At 44.3% G+C, this 21,787-nt stretch overlaps 1 protein-coding gene across 1 annotated transcript in view; it reads left to right on the top strand.

The window, feature by feature from the left end:
* Window positions 1–21,787, top strand: part of TBC1D9 (TBC1 domain family member 9) — a 124,223-nt gene that overhangs the window by 32,255 nt on the left and 70,181 nt on the right. The window contains exon 2 of the mRNA XM_024126619.3: window positions 19,118–19,228. Coding sequence (XP_023982387.1) covers window positions 19,118–19,228 — 111 coding nt within the window. The remainder of the gene's footprint in view (window positions 1–19,117; window positions 19,229–21,787) is intronic.

Below are 21,787 nucleotides of genomic sequence, written 5' to 3'. Positions count from 1 at the left end.
ACTGAGGTTAGGTGCGTTGTCTGAGAAAGTCTCAGTAAAAGGCAGCCGGCTAAGACCAGGGCAGGGATGAGCAGATGTTAGCAAGTAGGGAGAGTGTGTGCTCAGGGAATTGGAATGTTGGGTGCAGGATACCAAGACTGGTATTCAGCCACAGGGGAATAATTCTAGACACTGGGTCAGAATGATCTTGTTATTAATAGGACCAGCAGGAAGATGGCGGTTCCTCAAATACTCTTTGCCACAAAACAGAGCCTATAGCCAAGTGCCAGGGTTTTACGTTCCTCCACTCTGGGGTTTAGGTAGCTGGAGAAGGAGAGGAGATGAAGGAGTTCATTTGGACCACTGCAGGCTCACAGGCTTGGGGGCCAAGTCAGGGTCAAATACAGGCTAATCAGCACCCCAGCTGTCTCACAGTTTCCAAGGTGATGCCTGTTGTCAATGTTTCATCCTAACTGTGAAGCATCTTTATTTATGAAAATTGCTAACAACTACACAAGTGGGGGTTAAGGAGAATACTGTAATTTTTATAGATTGTCAGTTAAAAAAAACCAGAAAGGATGCTGTGGGATCTAAAGTACATAAGGACATTGAAATAAAGTTGAAGTTTCTGGAAGCTAGAAGTCCTTATTATTACTCTTTTTATTTGTACTACTTCCCTCTGAGCATCCTCAACCCCCTTAAAGAAATTATTCTAGAAGCTGATGCAGTAAAATGAGCACAGGCTTTGGAGTGCTACCGCCCTAGACCCACTGACTGGGGCTGCCATCCAAGTGGCTGTGTGCCCGTGTTCTCATCCATCAAATAGGGATAAGAGTTGCATAAATGTCATAGGATGTTGTGAGGATTAATTAGGAAGTGCTCTATGTAAAGTGATTAGGATAGCAGCTGACATATGGTCAACGCCATTATTGGTTTTGTTTGGTTGTTGTTTTAAGGTCAATTGGAAAAATACCCATATGCTTGGCATATATGGTACATTTCATTCCATTTCTTCAACCAGAGTATAAACAAGGCTTCCAGTGGAAACATAAATTCTGTTCCCCAGACCCTTAGGATCTCTAGGGTCTTCTCCACCCTTTGGGCCTAGTTATCTGTTGCCAGTTAGGTGCCAGGGTAATTCTGGAAACTTCCTTCGAAGGCTGGCTGAGCCCTAGCGAGGGCATTTATCTCAGAGAGAAATCATCTTCTAGGAACTAGGAAAGGAGCTGAGTGTGTTGTCTGGGCCACCAGTGGCTCCCCTCTGGGTGTCCACACAGGAGCTGGTCTCCGGTCTTAGTCACAAGGGTCTATCATTCCATTCTGGAGAATAAACAGAAAATACCAAGCTGTGGGGCCTGAACTTGCCAGTATTGGTAGAAGCTTTGGGACCACCTTGGAAACCAGTTCTTCAAAGATTAGTGCCCTCCAGGAGAAGGTGGATGAAGAAGGCTTCTCCCTAATAGAAATAAAAACAGCAGAGATTTTGCCACCTTCCCTGGGGTGGACAGTGTTACCACCCAAGGAGCACAGTGGTACTCGGTTTCCCTTGCTGCACCTGCCAGTCCAAGGCCCTTGTCACCCTGTGTGTGGGAAGCAGCTTAGTGGACTCTCTTGGCCAGTTAAACGGATCCTGACTTCACTCACTTAATGTCTCTGAGCCTCCATTTCCTCATCTGTGAAATGGGGATTTCATCTGGGTTTTTTTTGCAAGGATTAAAGAGGTGATTCTGTGTAAGGACAGTTCCTAGTATAAAAGAAGGGGCTCAATTAATCTCCTCCTCCTCATAAAGTTTCCTTACTGGTTTTTCTGCTTCTGTTTCCCCTTCCCTAACGACTGCATGCTGCCGTCAGAGGGATTTCTACGCAACACGTGTGACTCCCCAGCCCCAAAACCTTCACTGGTAGGGTAAAGTCCAAACAGTGCAGCATGGGGCCGCCCAACTACAATCTGATCTCTCTTCCAAACCCTCAGTCATGCCCCAAACATGCCGTGTGCCTTCCCACTGTGCTGGGTCACCTTGCCACACTTGGGCAGCTGCAGTCAGGACTACGGCTGAACAATTCCCGAGTGCCAGGCACTGTAAATGTTCCATACGCCTGATCTGCTTGAATCTCCACCACAGCCCAGTCAGGAAGATACTATCATCTTCATTGCATGGGTGAAGAAATTATGATTTTTTTTTTTTTTTCAAATTACACACCTTGCTGCAAGGTCATGACCCTAGGATGCAGTCAAACTGAGATTCCTTCCAGGTTCTTGGTGCTTTTAAGTGCTATCTTCTACCAAGCCCAACACCAGGACACTGTTCGAAACACTCTCTTGCATGAACATCCCAGCCCTGGTTAATCGCCCTGGAGCATCTATTCTACATACCCTTGAACTAACCAAGCAAAGGAGCATTTTATTTCTGTGAGTTTTTTTTTTCTTTTTTAAAATAAATTTATTTATTTATTTGTGGCTGCATTGGGTCTTCGTTGCTGCGCGCGGGCTTTCTCTAGTTGCAGCGAGAGGGGGCTACTGTTTCGTTGCAGTGCACGGGCTTCTCACTGCAGTGGCTTCTCTTGTTGCGGAGCACGGGCTCTAGGCTCGTGGGCTTCAGTAGTTGTGGCTCACGGGCTCTAGAGCGCGGGCTCAGTAGTTGTGGCGCACGGGCTTAGCTGCTCCACGGCATGTGGGATCTTCCCGGACCAGGGCTCGAACCTGTGTCCCCTGCATTGGCAGGTGGATTCTTAACCACTGTGCCACCAGGGAAGTCCCAAATGAGCATTTTAATGGTTGCTGTTTGTATGTGCTGCTTCTGTCTTCCCAATTGGATCCTTGTCTCCCCAAAGACAGCAGAGATAGATTGTGTTTCCAGTGCCCAGCAAAGAGAGCCACGGGAGCTCAGTGTACATTTCATAATGACAAAGATGAAAACCTGGCCTCCAGGAATGAGACCGTATTTATTCCTTCACCTCTTCTAGAGTCTAATAACCATGGTGACCACTTAACTAAGATTCAAAACGTAACCATGACAAGCACTTTTTCACCTACCACTCAGTCTCCTTCGTAATGTAAGATGGAAGTGTTATGACCTAAAGCTCTTTTCATGCTGTCAAATTAAGCATTATTTTTAAAGATCCTGCATACATTACATGGACAAGATACTCCACGGTTTATGTAGCACTTCCTTGAACAGTATGTCATCTGATCTACCCAACAACCCTGGGAGATGGGCAGAGAAGATAAATGATTCTTGACTTAGTGGCAGGAAACTGTGGCTCAGAGAGGCCAAGTGACCTGTCTGAAGTCACACAGCTCGTGAGTTAGGGAAGTCAGAACTTGAATTAGCCACCTCTGATTACTTTACACAACCCTGGGTGGGCCCTGCCATGTTAGAAACGTGCCCATTCCCATCAAGGAGATAGACCACTGCCATCTAAATGTTTCCCTTGTATTGCTGGCACTGTCCCAAATTTAAACGAACTTAGTTTTTTTAGGGGTTTTCCTGGTGATCTTTTTGGAAATTATTTGAAATAGGCATGTTGGTAATTTCCTAATCATTTGGCTTGCTAAATGTTAAAGTGTTCAGTCACTGTGGTTGTTTATTCGTTGGGCCTTCCGTGGAGGGCCAGGAGGCCTAAGAGCCTGGGCATTGGTTACGTGGGGGCCCTGACTCACTTTTCCTCGGAGTCCATTCAGAGGAGTGAGGACTAAGGATCAGAGATCCTAAAACTTTTACAAGGAGGGGATTTTTCCATCCTAATAAAAATTTTCCAAGAATGAGCCCAAAGAGAATCAAAGAGCAGGCAAAATGTCACATGAGTCACCTCCTGATGTACATGGCTAGTTATATTATTTTCCTATTAAAAAAAAAGAAAAATATGTACATTGCACTTAAATAAAGTAAAGCATGTTTAGCATAACTTTATAGACAAACTCTTGGAAAACTACATATTATCAACTTGAATGATGTCAGTATGTAACAAAATTAAACATATAGAAATTTTATAATGTGCTGAAAGGCTTTTGTGCTTTGTTTAATCTATCCAGAGCTTTCCACCTATTTTCACATCATAACACACTTAGGAATTGGTAGTATTTACAGGGCACATGGGGTAAGTGCCCACCCAGCTGCCCTAAAGGGCTGAGGAGTCTGTGTGCTGCTCCATGTGTGTCACCATCTCCCGGGGCACCACTGGGAGGCCCTGTTCTGATAGACAGAGAATTAAGCGCTGGGCACTGGGGGACCCAGAGCCCTGTTTTGCTGTCTCTGTCTCAGAGAATGCACTAGTTGCACTGGTGGAAACCCTGAGTGCATGAAGCACACGCCTCTCCCAATCTTATAATCTTCACGCTTTGGCAGAGCCATGCAAAGAATCTGTTTTCCTGATCTGTGTTCTAGATTTCAGAGGCCCTGGCCCTCGACCAGCAGGAAGAAGTTCTGAAGCTGGAAGTGCTGTGCTGGGATGCCTAACACTGCCCAGTTCTCAGCTGGGCCTTTGCCTGACTCAGCACCTTCTATCCAGTATCTTCCTTGACGTCCCTGAGTCCCTGGTTGTAGCTGACACGCTGCTGGGAAATTAGTTTGAGAGCCGTAAATGAGATGTTGTCACAACAGGAAAAGGGGAGTCATGTCTAAAAGGATAAGGGCTGGTGAATTAGCCATCAAGGAAGAATCACTGACATTCTAGAATTGTCTATGTAATAGCTGTCGAACAGGAAGCCTGTGCAGTTTGAAGAAGCATCTTAAATATTGTTTATTTACAACTGGAAAATATTTAAATCTTAGGCTTTTTCTCCCTCTATTTCTCCCTCTTCTCTCTCCCTTCCCCCCGCCCCAACCAATACAGGTGACAGAAAGAAAAGTTGGGGCAAAAATCTTCTGTCTGTATCTTCTGGATTCAGGGAACATATGGTGACTCTACAGAGTCAGGATGTTTAGGGTCGCATAAAAGAATCTGAGGGAGATAGATAGTGTGGAACTGTTACGTGTTTTCAAAAACTGTATTGGTTGAGAAACATTGGCAAAAAAGGAGTTCTTGCCTGTGATTATCTTTTTAAAAAGTTTTAAAATACTGATTTTGATGTAATCCTATTCTTTTGTTGCATATTGTGTTCATTAAATCCAAAGATAGAAATCAAAATTTGAGGGTTTTTTTTTAAGAGCCTCCCCTACTCTAAACTCATTTTAAATGAGCATAGTATAATATGTGTGTATGCATATATATATGTGCATACTATATGTCTGTATATGTATGTATGCATGTACATTCATGTGTGCCTGTGTCATTTTTGCTTAGAGATTAAGAAGCTAGGTATAGAAGATGTAATTCAGGGTGAAAGAAACAAAGCACGACCTTCACTACTTTCAGTTTCCCCATTCATTGATAAAACAATAATATAAAAGATAATGCCCCCTACCTTTCATCTTTCTTCATCAGTCTCTGCCTGAAGATATATGAGTCAGTGACATTGCTGGTTTTGTACAGTTGGTTGTCACACTGCCCTCTATGTCTACCGTGTCTGGTTTATAGCATGAAAAAAGAACAATTTCTTGGTAATGACTTAGAAGTCACTTTGCAAAAAAGTGACCCCCCCCCCCAGTATACTGCTTTTATTTTTGCCAGTGATCCTTTTTTTTTTTTTGCCATCCATTATTGATATTTTTCAGAGTAGTTTACAAGGACTTTCCAGGCCATCCCTGAACGATTTCTTAAGAAATCTTAATTGGGTTTAATATATTCCATAAGGGACTCACCTACATTTGCAGGTCATTAACGTATATTGAAAAACACGTCAGGTCATAATACGCAACTTGACGAAATAAGGGCATTACTCGCTACCGCACACCTGGCTTTGCAAAGTCAAACCATCTTTGGCAGATTTCCTGGTTTGGTTTCTCCCACTTGTTGGTGCCATGGTGTTCTTTTTATTTTCAGATCCTCCCAGCTTAGTTTTCTCTTTAAAGCTTTATCTGGACCTCAGATGAAGATTGCTTTCACTTGATTCATCACAAACTGAAATGTCTCTGTGAAATAGCCCTTAGTCTCGTCCAGGTGACTTAAGGCTAAGCTAGAACCAGGATTCTTCTGAAGAGTGCATGCCAGTGGAGTTGGATGCCCTCAAAGTTGTAAAGTCAAGACAAAACACCCAGTGATCAAGCCAGGCTGCTACTGTACCTCTCCCCTGTAAATAGCCTGATTGTTTTAATTACAGTTCTGTAGCCGCTATTTTTATCTGTTCTGGAATATTTGGATGCAAGTCTGGAAAGCGTATTATTAAATTGCTGTTAATGCCTTGGCACTTTGTTATGTAACACTTGCCTGGCCATCGTACAGGACGGAACATTTATTCAGAGTTCATCTTAGATGGAGCCAGGGGGGTAGTTCGGGTTTTAGTTGGACACTTTTGGTTACAAGGACCAGAGACTCAAGTTACCTCCGGTACCTAGGTTTCCTTGCCAGGATACATGCGACCTGGAACCAGGCCTGGAGAGCTGACAAAGAGCCTGTGACAGCTGTAAGAAGTGGCTCCCCGCCTTTCTCTCGGCTCCCTATCGCGGCCCGCACCTCTGCGCTTTGCATTTCTGCTCTCTTCTCCTGAAGACGCCAGGCTTCCTCAGCCTCTGCTGTGTGTCTGTTCTTTAGCTCAGTGTTTCTGCCTCAGTGTCATCTGGCTTGTTTGCTGCCTTCCCTTCTCATGGAATCCTTTCAGCTTCCGCTTCTGTAGCTACTTGGCTTTCCTCTTCCTCTGTCTCAGCTCAGATTCCTTTGAGAGGGTGTGATGGGCCAGCCTCATCTTCCACTTAGGCCCCTGTGTGTTTGCCCTGATCATAGTCCTGGGTGAAAGCCAGCCTTATTTTATACAGTGTGACCCCATGCATGCATGCTAAGGGTGACCAGTTCTTAGGGTGGCTGGTGCCCGTGACAGAAAGTAGCAGGAGCTGACTGGTTACAGAGTCTCATCTTTTATGATATCTTACTGGCAGGATCTTCATTATGATATTTTGTATTCCTTTAGTAGTTCTTTTATTATTGCTTTATTATAATATATGCATCTTGTAAATAATTATGAATACAAAGTTTTATAAAGTATAGTTCTAGCAGCATAACAATTACTTTTGAAAATATAGTTCTAACAGTTAAAAGAGTTCCTAATTTCTTCCCTGTGGGGCATCTCCCCATATGGATGTCATTCTCCAAAGGGAACCATTATTAACAGTTTGATGTACATCCTTCCAGACATTTCCAATGTAGGTATAAACACATATTGCCTCTTTATTTGCCTTACTTATGTGTAGCTAAAGGCAACACTGTGGGTACTTAAAATATAATGAATACACAGTTTTAAAATATAATGAATACTCAGTTTTAAAATATAATGAATACGCAGTTTTAAAATATAATGAATACTCAGTGATGAAAGGTGAGAAACTAATTTCATTCATTTAACTTTTATGGTTTTTATTTTGGGACTGCAAACTTCCTGACTTAAAGATAAGCTAGTTATTAAAAACACCCAATCACTACAACTGAGTTAAGCCCTGTGTGTTTTAATATGTATCAATTTGTTGTACTGCTGTGCTTTATATACTAAAGGGGAAAAAATGAACTTTAAAAAAAATTTCTAAAAGACAAAGGCCAGACCCCTCTCCATCGGAGAGTGTTTTAAGGATGCCATTCATTTAAATATTGACCCCTAACTGGCATGTTGCATCCTAGCAACAAGATTACTAACCTGTGGTTGCGAAGAGCAGCTTTAATGTAAACACAATAACCATCTATTTACTTGATGGCTTACTTGATCTCTCTTTGAGTAAAGAAAGCCCAAAGTAGAAGATTGGAAGTAATTGAGAAAACAACAAGATTTTTTTTTTTTTTTTTTTTTTTTTTTTGCGGTACACGTGCCTCTCACCGTTGTGGCCTCTCCTGTTGTGGAGCACAGGCTCCCGACGCGCAGGCTCAGCGGCCATGGCTCACGGGCCCAGCCGCTCCGCGGCATGTGGGATCTTCCTGGACCGGGGCACGAACCCGTGTCGCCTGCATCAGTAGGCAAACTCTCAACCACTGCGCCACCAGGGAAGACCCCCAAATTTTTTTTTACATCATAAAAGTATTGAATGTACGTTCGAGAAACTTTTGGAAACAGAATAACACAAAAGAAAGTAAAATTGTTTTATCCACCAAATATGTTCATTTTAGTAATCTTTAATAATAATGTTATAATTCATAGCATAGACAATATTATACTTGTAATTTGACAGAGTGGGATCATATAGAACAAAAATTAGAGTTTTATGGGGTTTTTTTCCATATAACATACTAGATGTGTTTTGCCATCTCATTAAATAATTATTCGAGGACATGAGTTTAAATGTCTAAATATCATGGATAGATGTACTATAATATATATAGACATTTTAGGTCATTTCCTAGATGTAATTTTATTTTTTTTAATTTTTAAAAAAAATTTATTTATTTTTGGCTGCGTTGGGTCTTCGTTGCTGTGCACGGGCTTTCTCTAGTTGTGGCGAATGGGGGCTACTCTTTGTTTGATTTCCGGGCTTCTCATTGCGGTGGCTTCTCTTGTTGCGGAGCACGGGCTCTAGGCGCGTGGGCTTCCGTACTTGCGGCGCACAGGCTCAGTAGTTGCGTGCATGGCTTAGTTGCTCCACGGCATATGGGATCTTCCCAGACCAGGGATGGAAGCCGTGTCCCCTGCATTGGCAGGCAGATTCTTAACCACTGAGCCACCAGGGAGGTCCTACCTAGATGTAATTTTAAATTCATAACTGTTTCTATTTCGTGATATTATTTCATTGTGGAGAAGGCGTTAGGTGAATTAGGAGAAGGGTGGGCAGTCATCTTGGGACAGTAAGTGGCTCCTGCAGATTCGGCCCACCTGACAAAAGGAGTCGAGGAACATCTCGCTCAGGTTTCCTTGAGGTGGTGGGTGTCGTTTATCTGTTAGAAATAGTGGGCTTCTCACCAATGAATTGCTCCCACCAGCCCCCGAAGAGCTCCTGCGTCCTCGCTTTCATGGCTGACCTTGGCCGGCCTTGAGCCATCAGTTTCAGGTGTTCACACTTGCCTCCACAGACAAGATGAGAATCCATATAACTTCCCATCGTATAAATGGAAGCAGCTGTAAATATAATGAATATGCATCCACCTTCCTATTCCTGGGTTGAGGGCTTATTTGAGGATTTGGATCACAGAGGTGCCTGGAGTGCTTTTGAATAAATTCAGTCCATTGTCCTCATTGGTCTGTATCAGAGCAGACTTGAATCCCTGGAAAAAGTCTGAGAACAACAGCTTGCCTGTGGAGATGCAATCACCGGGGCACTGCCGGGGTCAGGGCTGGCCCCTGGGTATGTGGCCCATGCTGGTGCACGGGGACCTGCATTTAGAAGGGCCCCAGGCTTGGTTTAATGTTCTACTGTGGCTGCCTAGGAATTCCTAAGAATTTTTAAGCAAGGGAACATGCATTTTCATTTTGCACAGGGCCCCCAAAATTATGTAGCCGGTCTTAACTGGGGTGTAAAGTAAGGTCTTAAAGAGATATTTTAATGGTTCCTTCTCAGACACAGAAGAGAAGGAAAAGTCAATTCCACCTGCCCTCCCTTTGTGCAGGAGAAGAAGGTGCATGTGACTTTAAGAGACTGGCCTGCAGGGTGAAATGGAGCAGCTCCTGGAAGACTTGGCCTTCAAGGGTGCTTGGAAGATTTGAGCTGCACAGAACTAATTGGCTGCTTGACAAAGGCTCTGCAGGAGAAATGCTCTTGCAATTTCAGTTTTCTGCCCAGTCTGTTTAGTTATAAACCAGACTGTGCTTTTTCTTTTGTGATGGAAAATATGAACGTATATTTTGAGCCCTAACTTTCTGGCTACTTATATAAGCATGAAATTCAAAGACCCTGTGATCCAGAATGAGTTTGAAATACTACAGAGGGGCGCGCCCCGCTACTCGGACCTTGTCATTCTACCCCCTCGAGCCTGCTCCCCTATTGGTAAGAAATGAGTCCAGGGTCTCTTCAGGGATCACCTAATAGGCTAGTTCAGATTCTCCACACCTTCATTTATTTTTATTATTTTTAAAAATTGAAATATAACTGATGTACAATATCATGTTAGTTTCAGGCTGATTCTTCACCACACTTTTAAACCTAGGCCCCTTGAAATAAATATACAGCGAAAACCTCATGCCTTTCCCTATACATGTATTCTTGCTTTCAATTGAGAAATGACTTTGTGGGATTTTATTTTAGTTTGCAGTGGCAGAGCAGTAATTTTTTCCACTTCCCCAATAAAAAGTTATATCATAGAATTGAATGTACTCTAAAACTGTACGTGATTCTAGTAAACACAGTCCCAAGAATATTGCTGCCCTCCAGCCACCCCTTCCCTAATTCGGTGCTATTTAAAGTGTTGGTCTGCAACCTGTTTGTTTCAACTGCCTTGAGCTAAAGAATAGAAATTGAGATTAAGCATTTAGAAAGCTAGAGCCATTTGTCTGTTGAATTAAATGATGAAAAACTGGAGGCTTGTATTTTCTTTGTCTCTTTTCATATTCTCTGGCTCTCTTTTAGTATTTCCTAGGCAATGTATTTTACAGACGTCTCAGTGAGCAACATACTGGAAACTAAAAACAGACTGATTCTTAACCACAGATAGTTTAAGAACTATCCTAATTGACAGAATCAGCAATGTATTTCCTACACTAGCAGAATTCTCATTAATCCATCTTTCCACAAACAGAAACAAGTTGTGTGTGTGTGTGTGTGTGTGTGTGTGTGTGTCGACGCGCCCCCTGCCCTCTAGTAACTTGTCCTATTTCACCGCAACCGTGATGTGAGATACGTCTGGCTGGACTAGGGTCCTGAGAGGCAGCTGTGAAGGTGAGAGAGAAGAGTTGTGTGTGGCCTTTTTCAACCAATAATCATGGTTTGAACTGCGTTGAGAAACCATTTTTACCTAAATATGCGAGAGGGGTTGGAAAAGAAGCAATACTTATGAAAACAAAAACACTCCCAGACTGTTCTAAGCTGAATGTAGAATTCCAGTGTTGGGATTGGTCTCTCCCTTTTAGCCAGTAATACCCATGCTTGAGAAAGGCTGTTAGACTCTTTGAGGTTATGACACTGAGAAAACACATTGCTCCCATCTTGAGCTGCAGCTCTCTTGCCCCCCAAACCTCCTCTGTCCCTTACCTCTTTAGGTGGCGACCAGCCATCGCCCGGATTTCTCTGCACACAACTGTGACTGGCCTGCAGTAGCCCAGGTGGGCCTTCACATTGGTGACATTACAAGCTCAGGTGCGGGTTTAGGTAGGGAGCTGACCCTCACCCGGCAATGCCAGCCTTCCCCTTGCAGCTGTGCACATATGCACTTCCCTGATCTTTCCCCCTCCCCCGGTCCCCTGGCCAGTATGGTATGCAAACAGTGTTTACCGATCTGTTGGCGGGGGGATGCGAGAGTTTAAATTGATTACATCTTTGTGTTTTTTTGGCAACGACTGCTCATCTCGACTAGTTTCCAAAAGTAGGAGAATAGAAAGACTTACGCTTCCCCTAAATAGCTCTAGTTTTGGATCCAACTTCATTCCATATCAATCTCAATATTCATTAAAAAGTGACAGATTACTTCCAGAAATTAGGAAGTTAATTTCCCATGGTAAATTTCAGTTTCAGATATAAGTTTGATCTGCATTACCTCCCACTCTCTGAGATGGGATTTTCTAGCCTTTTTCTCAAATCTTAGTCTCTTTTCATTGTCCGATTCTTAGACAAGTTTAATTATTTATGGCCAGTTTGCTAGAACTTGTTATATTGGGTTCTGTGGGGGCAGAGATGAATAAGCTCTGAAAATAATTCTTAGTTTCTCCCAATGTCCATCAGGTTGAAAACTTTGGGGCCCATTTTATAAATATTCAGCATGATGTGAGGGACATTATTCCAGGCTTTGGGAATTCCAAGGTAGATAAGGCTGTGCCTGCCTCAAGGAGCTCACAGCCTGGTGGGAAGAAACTAGTTTTTTTCCAGTAGGAAACAATGTGATAATCGCCTTAGTAATGTGAAGTGCAAGATGGTTGGCAGATCACAGACAAGGGGACAGTTAATTGCCAGGAGATTTGGGTGTGGGGGGTTGAGAGGATGGGGAGAGTGAGGAAAGAAAGCAAAACAAATGACTGCGGCTTCCCTGGTGGCGCAGTGGTTAAGAATCCGCCTGCCAATGCAGGGGACACAGGTTCAATCTCTGGTCCAGGAAGATGCCACATGCCACGGAGCAACTAGAGCCCATGTGCCACAACTACTGAGCCTGTGCTCTAGAGCCCGTGAGCCACAACTACTGAGCCCACGTGCCACAACTACTGAAGCCTGTGCGCCTAGAGCCTGTGCTCTACAACAAGAGAAGCCACCGCAATGAGAAGCCCATGCACCACCAGGAAGAGTAGCCCCCGCTCACTGCAACTAGAGAAAGCCCTCGCCCAGCAACAAAGACCCAACACAGCAAAAAATAAATAAATTAATAAATAAATAAAATAAATTTTTAAAAAAGCAGACTCTTTATAAAAAAACAAACAAACAAAATGCCTTGTGACCCTTGACCTGGATATTGAGGGAAATGGACGTTTTCCAGAAAGAAAAAGAAAGAGAGGACATTCCAGATCAAGTAAAATAACTTGGGTGAAGGCTTGAAGGCTTTAAAAACAGACAAGCAAACATAAAAGATTTATTCAGAGAAGTGTAAAAATTAAGATGTGGATGGATTTTGTTTCTGGATGTTATTGTTTAAGTGCTTTCTGTCTATTATCATGTAGCTCACATAAGTCCTAAGACATACAGGCAGGGTACCAATGACAAAGAGGCAGCAGCAGGTAGAAGGACAAGGTGGGAGCCTGTGACCTACAGACACCTTACATGGGAGAGAGGCAGAGGGGCTTGCAAATGCTGATCCCAAGGTCTTGCTTTATATAGAACATAGGTAAAGAAGTAAATCCTGGGCTTCCCTGGTGGCGCAGTGGTTGAGAGTCCGCCTGCCGATGCAGGAGACACGGGTTCGTGCCCTGGTCCGGGAAGATCCCACATGCCGCGGAGCGGCTGGGCCCGTGAGCCATGGCCGCTGAGCCTGCGCGTCCGGAGCCTGCGCTCCGCAACGGGAGAGGCCACAGCAGTGAGAGGCCCGTGTGCTGCAAAAAAAAAAAAAAAAAAGTAAATCCAAGTGTACTGCCCCTCTGGCTTTAGAAATATCAGTGTGTATTTGCTGAAGTGAATCGAAATCCAGTGTATATCTGAGTGAAAGCCTCTAAATAGTAAACTGAATTTCTGATCTGGAAGTTTCAGCAAATGTCAGCATAGTAGGAAAGGCAAATAACTCAGAATACGGAACTGGAATGGCCAATAAACGGGAAGAGATACCCAAACTCATTAATCGTCAGAAAAATGCAAATTTCAACAACAAATAGATATTGCTTCTCATCCTTGAGATTGGTGAAAAAACAAACTGATAATACTAAGTGTTGGGGATATTATGGAGAAACGGATATTCTCTCACTTTCCTGGTACGGGTGTAAATTGGCACAATCACTTTGGAAAGCAGTTTTGTAATGACTAATAAAGTCTCAGCACACACCCTATGACCCAACAATTCCATTCTAAAGAAAGTGCTCACATGCTTAAGGATCATGTACAGAGAATGATTGCAGTGACTATTATAGCAAAAAAAAAAAAAAAAGAAGATAAACCCAAATACCCTTCCTTAGGAAAATGGATAAGTTACAGTATATTTAAACAGCAGACTATTACACAATATTTAAAATGAATGAATCAGATTTGCAAGTATAGCCTGGGCAAATTTTACAAACATTGGGTAAAAAAGATTGCAGAACAATATCTACTCTTTATCATTAATGTAAATTTAAAAATATACGTCAGTGTTAAATCTATATTCATGTACATACATGGGGGGGGGGTCAAAGTATAAGGACCTGGATGGGAAGAATAAAAAACTGGAGGGTGGTGAATGGAGAGGGAAATAGAATTGAGGGGAGCACAGGGGGGGACCTTTACCGTGTATGTTATATTTTCTTCTAAAAAAAACAGAACAGATCTGAAGCAGATAAGGCCAAGTGTTAAAGTCAGAGTGCTGGGATATGTGTTTTGTAATGTTCAATACTTTTCTATGGTTTTGAAATATTTCATTAAACAGTGGTGCGCAGTACACATTAGCTGTGCCGCGTGGCTTGTGGGATCTTAGTTCCCCGACCAGGCATTGAACCCAGGCCACCACAGTGAAAGCACCAAGTCCTAACCACTGGACTGCCAGGGAATTCCCTAGTGGGTACTACCGTAGCTTCCATATCAGGAGACAGCCCACTCCCCAGACCACTCCAGCATGGTCTTTGTAGGGCTCTATCTCTGACTGGCTACAAAGCTGAGGGAGTAGAGGGAGACCAAGTAAGCTTTAGGATCTTGTCCACTTTAACATTAAATTATCCCAAGATCCTCAGTAGATGGATTGACCATTGCCATGGGCACATCTCTATGTGTCCCACACTCTTCTGATACATCCCTGCCCCCAGAGGGGTGAGGGGCCGCCCAGGAGTGGAAATGACTCTGTCTGCATCACATACCCTTTAGCGCCCACAGCTGGTGGGAGGCCTAAATGTACCAATTCTGCAGAGTGTTTTCTGAATCTCCTTGAAAACAGCAGTTTAATGTTACAAGATGCCCCTGAACTAATGTAATAGGTAGGTGCAGAGAAGAGTTATTTTGAGGACCATAATTTGACTTAGTTATCTCAGGCTATCAAAGATTGTTTAACACCAGAAATAGGTGACTAGGACAGCTGCTAAAACAGTGCTTTGTGTGGGAAATGATGAAAAGTTCAGTATTTTGACAGCCACTTCAGAGGGATGAGTAAGTAATAAGACGTCTAAGAAAATCCTGATTGCTGCTTCTTTTGGGTGGGGTGGTGGCGGGGATTCTCTAGACTAGATTTCAGATTTCCCATCTTCTAGTATTCAGTGTAGACAGAGGGTATAGGAGGAGTATTTTCTCTTTTCCAGAGTCTCGACTCCTTGTCTCAATAGAGATTTGACAGCAGCACAGTAATAACTTATTATTTAGGTTTTCTAAAAATACCTAACTTGTCCTTTCATCAGACGTGTGTTCAGGGCTCACCGTGCTCCAAGCAAAGTGCGGGGTCTAGGGGTCCAAAGCAATCAGTCAGACCTTGCCATCGTGGAGCTGGAAAGAGGAGAAGAAACGGAACAAAGCAAAATGTACCTGTAATTTTAAATAAATGCAGCGGGGGGCTTCCCTGGTGGCGCAGTGGTTGAGAATCTGCCTGCTAATGCAGGGGACACGGGTTCGAGCCCTGGTCTGGGAAGGTCCCACATGCTGCGGAGCAGCTAGGCCCGTGAGCCACAACTACTGAGCCTCTCTGTGCTCCGCAACAAGAGAGGCCGCGACAGTGAGAGGCCCACGCACCGCGATGAGGAGTGGCCCCCGCTCGCCGCAACTAGAGAGAGCCCTCGCACAGAAACGAAGACCCAACACAGCCAAAAATACATAAATAATAAATCAATAAAAATTTTAAATAAATGAATAAATAAATGCAGTGGGTATTACAGAAGCAGAACTCAGGGGGAGATCAGGGTTAGAAAGAGGTGGTGTGAGATAATCAGGAGCTTGTCGTTTGAGCTGGTGGGAGGTGGTCGTTGACGGGCAAGCACAACATTCCAGGTGGAGGGAAAATCCCGGTCAGTGCTACAAAGTGAATGGAAGAATGTATTTATTGATTTGACCAACTATGAGTCTCAATTCACGACATTACTTTCTGTTGGGATATCCAGGGCCTTAAGTTTTCAAAGGACTTGTACCAAATGTTTTTAATCGTATAGGCACCTACTGTGAGTATCCCAGGATTATATTGTCTATAATTTACTTTCAACTATTTCAGCATGGAGCCTGTGGTAAATATGGATGAGCCCGTTAGTGTTCATCTAAATCTTCGTGGACGTGCGCTCAGGGTTGCTGAGCTAGCGTGTGATCAGAAGCCCTCACTCCAGGGGACTCTCCTCGAAGCCACTCAGTTTTCTTTACCTCTGAGTAAAGAAGGTACTTCTTTACCGGAGGTTTGGTTAATTAGGATAATGGATGGATTGTAGTCGGGGACATTTGTGGTGGTCAAGACGTGCAGATGGGGTTGGACCGTTTCAGAGGTCTTCCCTCCTTGGTGTTACACAGTACAGAAGTCTGGTGAGACATGAAAGATGGGGAAACTCGGAGAGGTTGGCTCTGGGAGTTGGCAGAGCCAGGACTAAAGAACCCCAGAACCCGGACTGCCTCTTGTCGGTTGCCCTGCCCAGTGAGCTGCGCTCGCCCTTGGAAGAATCTGTGTCTACGCTGACACTCCTTTAGAGGCTCATCAAACCACAGAGGCTAATCCTTGACTGTGACTCCTTGACCCCGGGCTGAAGTTTGTGTGCCCTAGAAACAATGTATGTGATACTTCCAGTATTTTGATTCAAGAAGAGGGAAGGGGCTTCCCTGGTGGCGCAGTGGTTGAGAGTCCGCCTGCCGATGCAGGGGACACGGGTTCGTGCCCCGGTCCGGGAAGATCCCACATGTCGCGGAGCGGCTGGGCGCGTGAGCCGTGGCCGCTGAGCCTGCGCGTCCGGAGCCTGTGCCCCGCGACGGGAGAGGCCACAACAGTGAGAGGCCCGCGTACCGCAAATAAAAAAAAAAAAAAAAAAAAAAAGAAGAGGGAAGTATTACCAACATTCGGTTGTTATGAGGGATGAATTTGTATTTCACGTGTCTTTGTATTTCTAGTTAACGCAGAGGGCAGTCCAGTTCAGCTAGCACTCTTCTGCTTTCTCTGTTAATACACTCTACCATCTGCAGATAATTGAAGAGTAACTCGAGGTCTTTGCGGTAAATCCGAGTCACCGTAGAGAAAACAAAAATGCACACGTGTGTGGTATTATATGGAAGACGACTCCTTGGAAAACTCTGCAGACTCTAAATATTTGATTTTTGATGTATTTCATACAGGCCAGAGCAAACAAATGAATTCATTTACCCTTTAGCGAAAGTTTGTTTTTCCTGGAGTATGCAGGTCAGCTAATGGTCGCTGTGGTCTGCCGTGAACCTAAGTGGATTCCTGGCCTTGGACGTAGACCAAAAGGACAACTGTAGGGCTGCCCCATGTTAACCTTCCCTAGGCTTCTTGCTTAACCCCAGGTTCGGGAAGGCAAGTGCTATTACAACCACTTTACAAATGAGGAAATGAAAGCCACGAGAAGTTAAATGGCCTGTCCATGTGCCCCAGACCTGGTCATAACAGAGTCAGAGCCAGGACGGAGCTGTGGCAGAGCAAAGGAGGCTGGGGGCCTTTACCTCCCCCGCTCCTGGCCTCATCTACCATCAGTTCCATACCAAAGCCATCCTTAATAACCATGCAATCTAAGTAAAAGTAAAATTAAAGAAAGGAGCGTCTTGGCAGGTTCTAGAGAGGTTGCCTAACCCCTCCTCCCAACCAGCCTCTTGCCCCCAAACCTTATTGTATTCAGTCTTTAAGAACAATCTTGTGGGACTTCCCTAGTGGTCCAGTAGTTGCCTCCGTGCTTCCACTTCAGGGGCGGGCATGGGTTGGATCCCTGGTCAGGGAACTAAGATCCCACATGGCGCACGGCGTGGCCAAAACAAAACAAAACAAAATAGCAACGACAAAGCATCTTGTAATCATCAAATCATTTCCATTTTACATCATATCATTTTCCATTTTGTGAACAGCAAGACATTGGAAAAAAATGTCCTAAGATTATTCAACTAGCCACAGTTCCTAACTGGTCCTTCTGAGTCCGAACCCTGCTCTATGCCGGGTTGCATCTGACTTTAGAGTAATTACGGGCATTTACTTTATGGAAATCTTTTAGATTCATCCTGCCAAGCAAGGAATCCTGTTTATTTGACTTTGTAGAATTTGTGTGTGTGTGTGTGCGTGTGTATCCGTGTAATTTTAGAATAGTATAGAAAATGTTTGGTGTCTAATCCCAGCTGGGTGCAGATAAAGGAGGCACACCTTCCTGGAGGGGGGATGTTGGCTGAAAGGTGGTTATAAGAGAACTTGCACTCCTGGCAAGAGAAGGCACTGCCTCTTCTTAAGTGAGCATCAGTACACTGGACATTTGTATTTCTCACACATAAATTGCTAAGTTCGTTTGTTGAATGTTCCAGCTTGCCTCGACTTGGATGATGTGAGTCAGTTTCCCCCAGGACCCGGCAAGATCACTGAGGTTGCCAGCGGGAAGAACTCAACTTCGTGCTGCCACAGTACCTTTCCTGATCCTCAGCCTAATTACTACATCTTTGCAGAGCTTAGTGTAGACCAGGCTTCAAGCATCTCTGCTTATAACGATTGATGTGACAAATGGCAAAGGACTCTGCCGTTGAGATGGAGAGATGCTTGTTTCACAGCCCTGTTCACTTCTAAATGCAGTCCAGAAATACTGCTTGGCCCTCTCCCCTACTGGATTATAAATGCCTTAGGGACTCTGTCTTATTCAACTTCGTGCCCCCAGGGTTTGCCTTGAACATAGTAGGCACTCATTGTTCGCTGAGCTGAACTGTACCTTCTCAATACAAAAGAAAAATGAGGCGCACAAAAATAGTACATGGGGCAGCCTGGTACACGGACTCAGATGTACGTCACTGGTACCTGTGGCTTTGTCAAGTTACTCAAATTAAGGATTTGTTTCTAGGATGCTACAGGGGAGAAAATAATACACACTGGGTGTAAGGTAGGTAAAGCAGAGACCCCAGGATATCAATGCTTAATACCTTATTTTTTTTGTTTGAAACAGGCATTTATTAATACTACCGTGTGCCAGGGACTGAGCTAGGAGCTTTGCTGGTTTTGTTTCTGAAACCAGCGCTCTTTTAGCTTGTGCAGTGTCTCTTGGAGGTGGGTGGAACAAGTAACATAGAGTCACCATCATCACGTCTGAGAGGAAAGTTTTGTCCAGGTGGGATGCGGTGGGAGAGGGCTTGTTGGCAGGTCCCCCGGAAGGGGAGTGTCCACACTGCACTGCTGCCTCTGGGGATTTAGAGGAAACCCTTACGCATTTCTTCCCCTCTTCTGCCCTCAGGCCTCCTGGTGGGCACCCTTGATGTCGTGTTGGACTCCAGCGCCCGGGTTGCTCCTTACCGCATCCTCTACCAGACTCCGGATTCTTTGGTCTATTGGACCATCGCCTGTGGTAAGTGCAGTGTTTGGAAATACGGAAAAAAGTTACGATTAACAACTTTCTGTCAGAAGGGAAGGAACATTTAATTGTGAGATGCAATCACTTCGTATTTTAAGGTAAGTAACCCTAGCCGTTTCGACAGATGAGCCCTAAACCTCAGTGCTTAACACAGTAAAGGTTTCTTTCTAACTCTGGTGAAGTCTTGTTTGGATCCTGTGGCCATCTCCATCTGTAGTAACACCCTCTAGAACACAAAGGCTCCAAGGTCAACTTACAAGGAAAGTGTGGGAGGTGGAGGCACTCCACCTCACACCCCATTGGCTAGAACTAGTCACATGGCGCCAGCCTGTCTTCAGGGAAGCTGGGAAATGATGGAGTCCTGGGTGGACTAAGTAATACTTACTTATCTCAGTGCAGTCCTTCCTACTGAGTAGGGATTGTTTATTTTTCCTGATGATAACCTGTAATAACGTGCTGGGGTGGTGGTAAACAGTCATGCCGTTATCGGATCTCTCACAAGAACCGCCAGTCCAAAGTGGCTAAGATTTTTTTAGTTATTCGTTTACATGTGGCTTTTCAAATAACCATAAGAGCAAGGGCACTGAATACTTACCTTTTTTCTTTTCATTTTTTCGCCTCCACTTGGTTTTTTTTTTTTTTTAATTAATAGATTTTATTCTTTAGAACGGTTTTAGATTTACAGGAAAGTTGAACAGATAGTTTGGAAAGCAGCCAAATACCCTCCACATACATAGCTTCCCCTATGATTAACACCTTAGGACGGAACATTTGTTCCAATGGATGAACCAACATGGATATATGGTTACTAGAGTCCTTAATTTATTTAGATTTCCTTAGTCTTTACCTGAGTCCTTTTTCTGTTCCAGGATCCCAGTCAGTGTACCATTTTATATTTAGTTGATATATCTCTTTGGTCTCCTCTTGGCTGTAGAAGTTACTCAGACTTTCCTTGTTTTTGAAGACTCTGCCACTTCTGAAGGATAATGGTCAGGTATCTTGTAGAATGTCCCTCTGTTGGAATTTGTCTGATGTGTTTCTCATGATTAGGCTGTGGTGATGTATTTTTGTGAGGAAGATCACAGAGATACAGTGCTGTTTTCATCAGGTTATGTCAAGCAAGGGCGCCTACTGTCCAGACGATTGATGACTGATGATGTTTTTGATCACCTGGCTGGAGTAGTGTTTTTCAGGTCTCTCCACTGTCAAGTTACTCTTTCCTTCCCCTTCCCGTACTGTCCTCCTTGGGAGGAAGTCACCGTGCACAGCCCACATTTACAGAGCGGGGAATTTTAACTTATTCAGTTATTTTTACCACTGTGGACTCGTGAATATTTACTTTGTACTTTGGGTTACGATCCAATACAACTTTATTTTGTTGCTCCAATTATTCCAGCTTTGGCCATTGGGAGCTCTTTCGGTTGACTTTATTCAGTTTTTAAATTGATCTCTGCTTGGTAGGAAGTGTCGTGCTGGGATCTAAAGATACAAAGATAATTAGATCCGGCCCCTGCTTTTGAGAATACAAGGAAATACTCAGTTCTAGCCCAGTGTGAACAAGTACCAAACAGTGCCATTGGATGGTGGGGCTTCCAACTGAAGACAGGAATCTTGGCCAGCTTTCTACAAGGGTAGGGGGAGTTATGTGGGTGTGATTTTAGGCTGCTGGAAGGCTCTGGTGCCCTAGCAATGCACCCTCAAGGATTTAGTAGCACCGAAATTCTAACATTGTAGTTGTATCCCTTTAAAGTTATTCTGGTTCAGATGCAAATAGTCCCGTGAGAAACAATGAAATGAATCAGCATTTATGCATTCCACTGAATGAAGGAATGGCAACTGAAGTGGGCAGGGAGAAAACCACCCAGGAGTGAAGGGGATAAAGGATAAAGGAAGAGAGGCTGGGACCCTGAGGAAGACAGACTTATCAGCGTAACCCCATGTAAGATAGAGTTCCAGCCTTCTGTGCGGTTCATTCAACGCAAAGGGAAACACCCAGTAGCTACTGTAGAAGGGGCGGTGCTCTGTGGAAGTTGGTTGGGAAAATGTCACCTTTAGTTGGCGAACAATGTAGAATGGTGTTAAAATAGACAGGGGAGCCAGCAAGTGAAGAAAGAGAAAGGAGGTTAGAAATCAGGCAGAACCACCAACGCCCCTGGACTTAACGAGGGTTTGACACTCTCACTCACCTTCCAGCACTTTTGAGAACTTGTGCAGCCTGGAGGTCCTCAGAGCCCTTGGGTCTCCTGGCCTTCCCAGGTCAATGCACGTGTATGGGGCTGTGACAAGCTGGTTTCTACCTGTGACTCTTTTTTTTCCACCCCCTCAGCCCATCCTTTTTTTCTCCCCTGTTACCTGACATCACTACTCCTCACTTTGTTTCTGGGGCTTTGCCATTCTACTGTCGACGTTAAAAAAGTACGCAACATGGGCTTCCCTGGTGGCGCAGTGGTTGAGAGTCCGCCTGCCGATGCAGAGGACGCGGGTTCGTGCCCCGGTCCGGGAGGATCCCACGTGCGGCGGAGCGGCTGGGCCCGTGAGCCATGGCCGCTGAGC

Source organism: Physeter macrocephalus, chromosome 7, assembly GCF_002837175.3.
Source record: "Physeter macrocephalus isolate SW-GA chromosome 7, ASM283717v5, whole genome shotgun sequence".
Taxonomy (NCBI): domain Eukaryota; kingdom Metazoa; phylum Chordata; class Mammalia; order Artiodactyla; family Physeteridae; genus Physeter; species Physeter macrocephalus.
The sequence above is the reverse complement of the archived record's forward strand: the minus strand, read 5'-3'. Positions and strand labels throughout refer to the sequence as shown.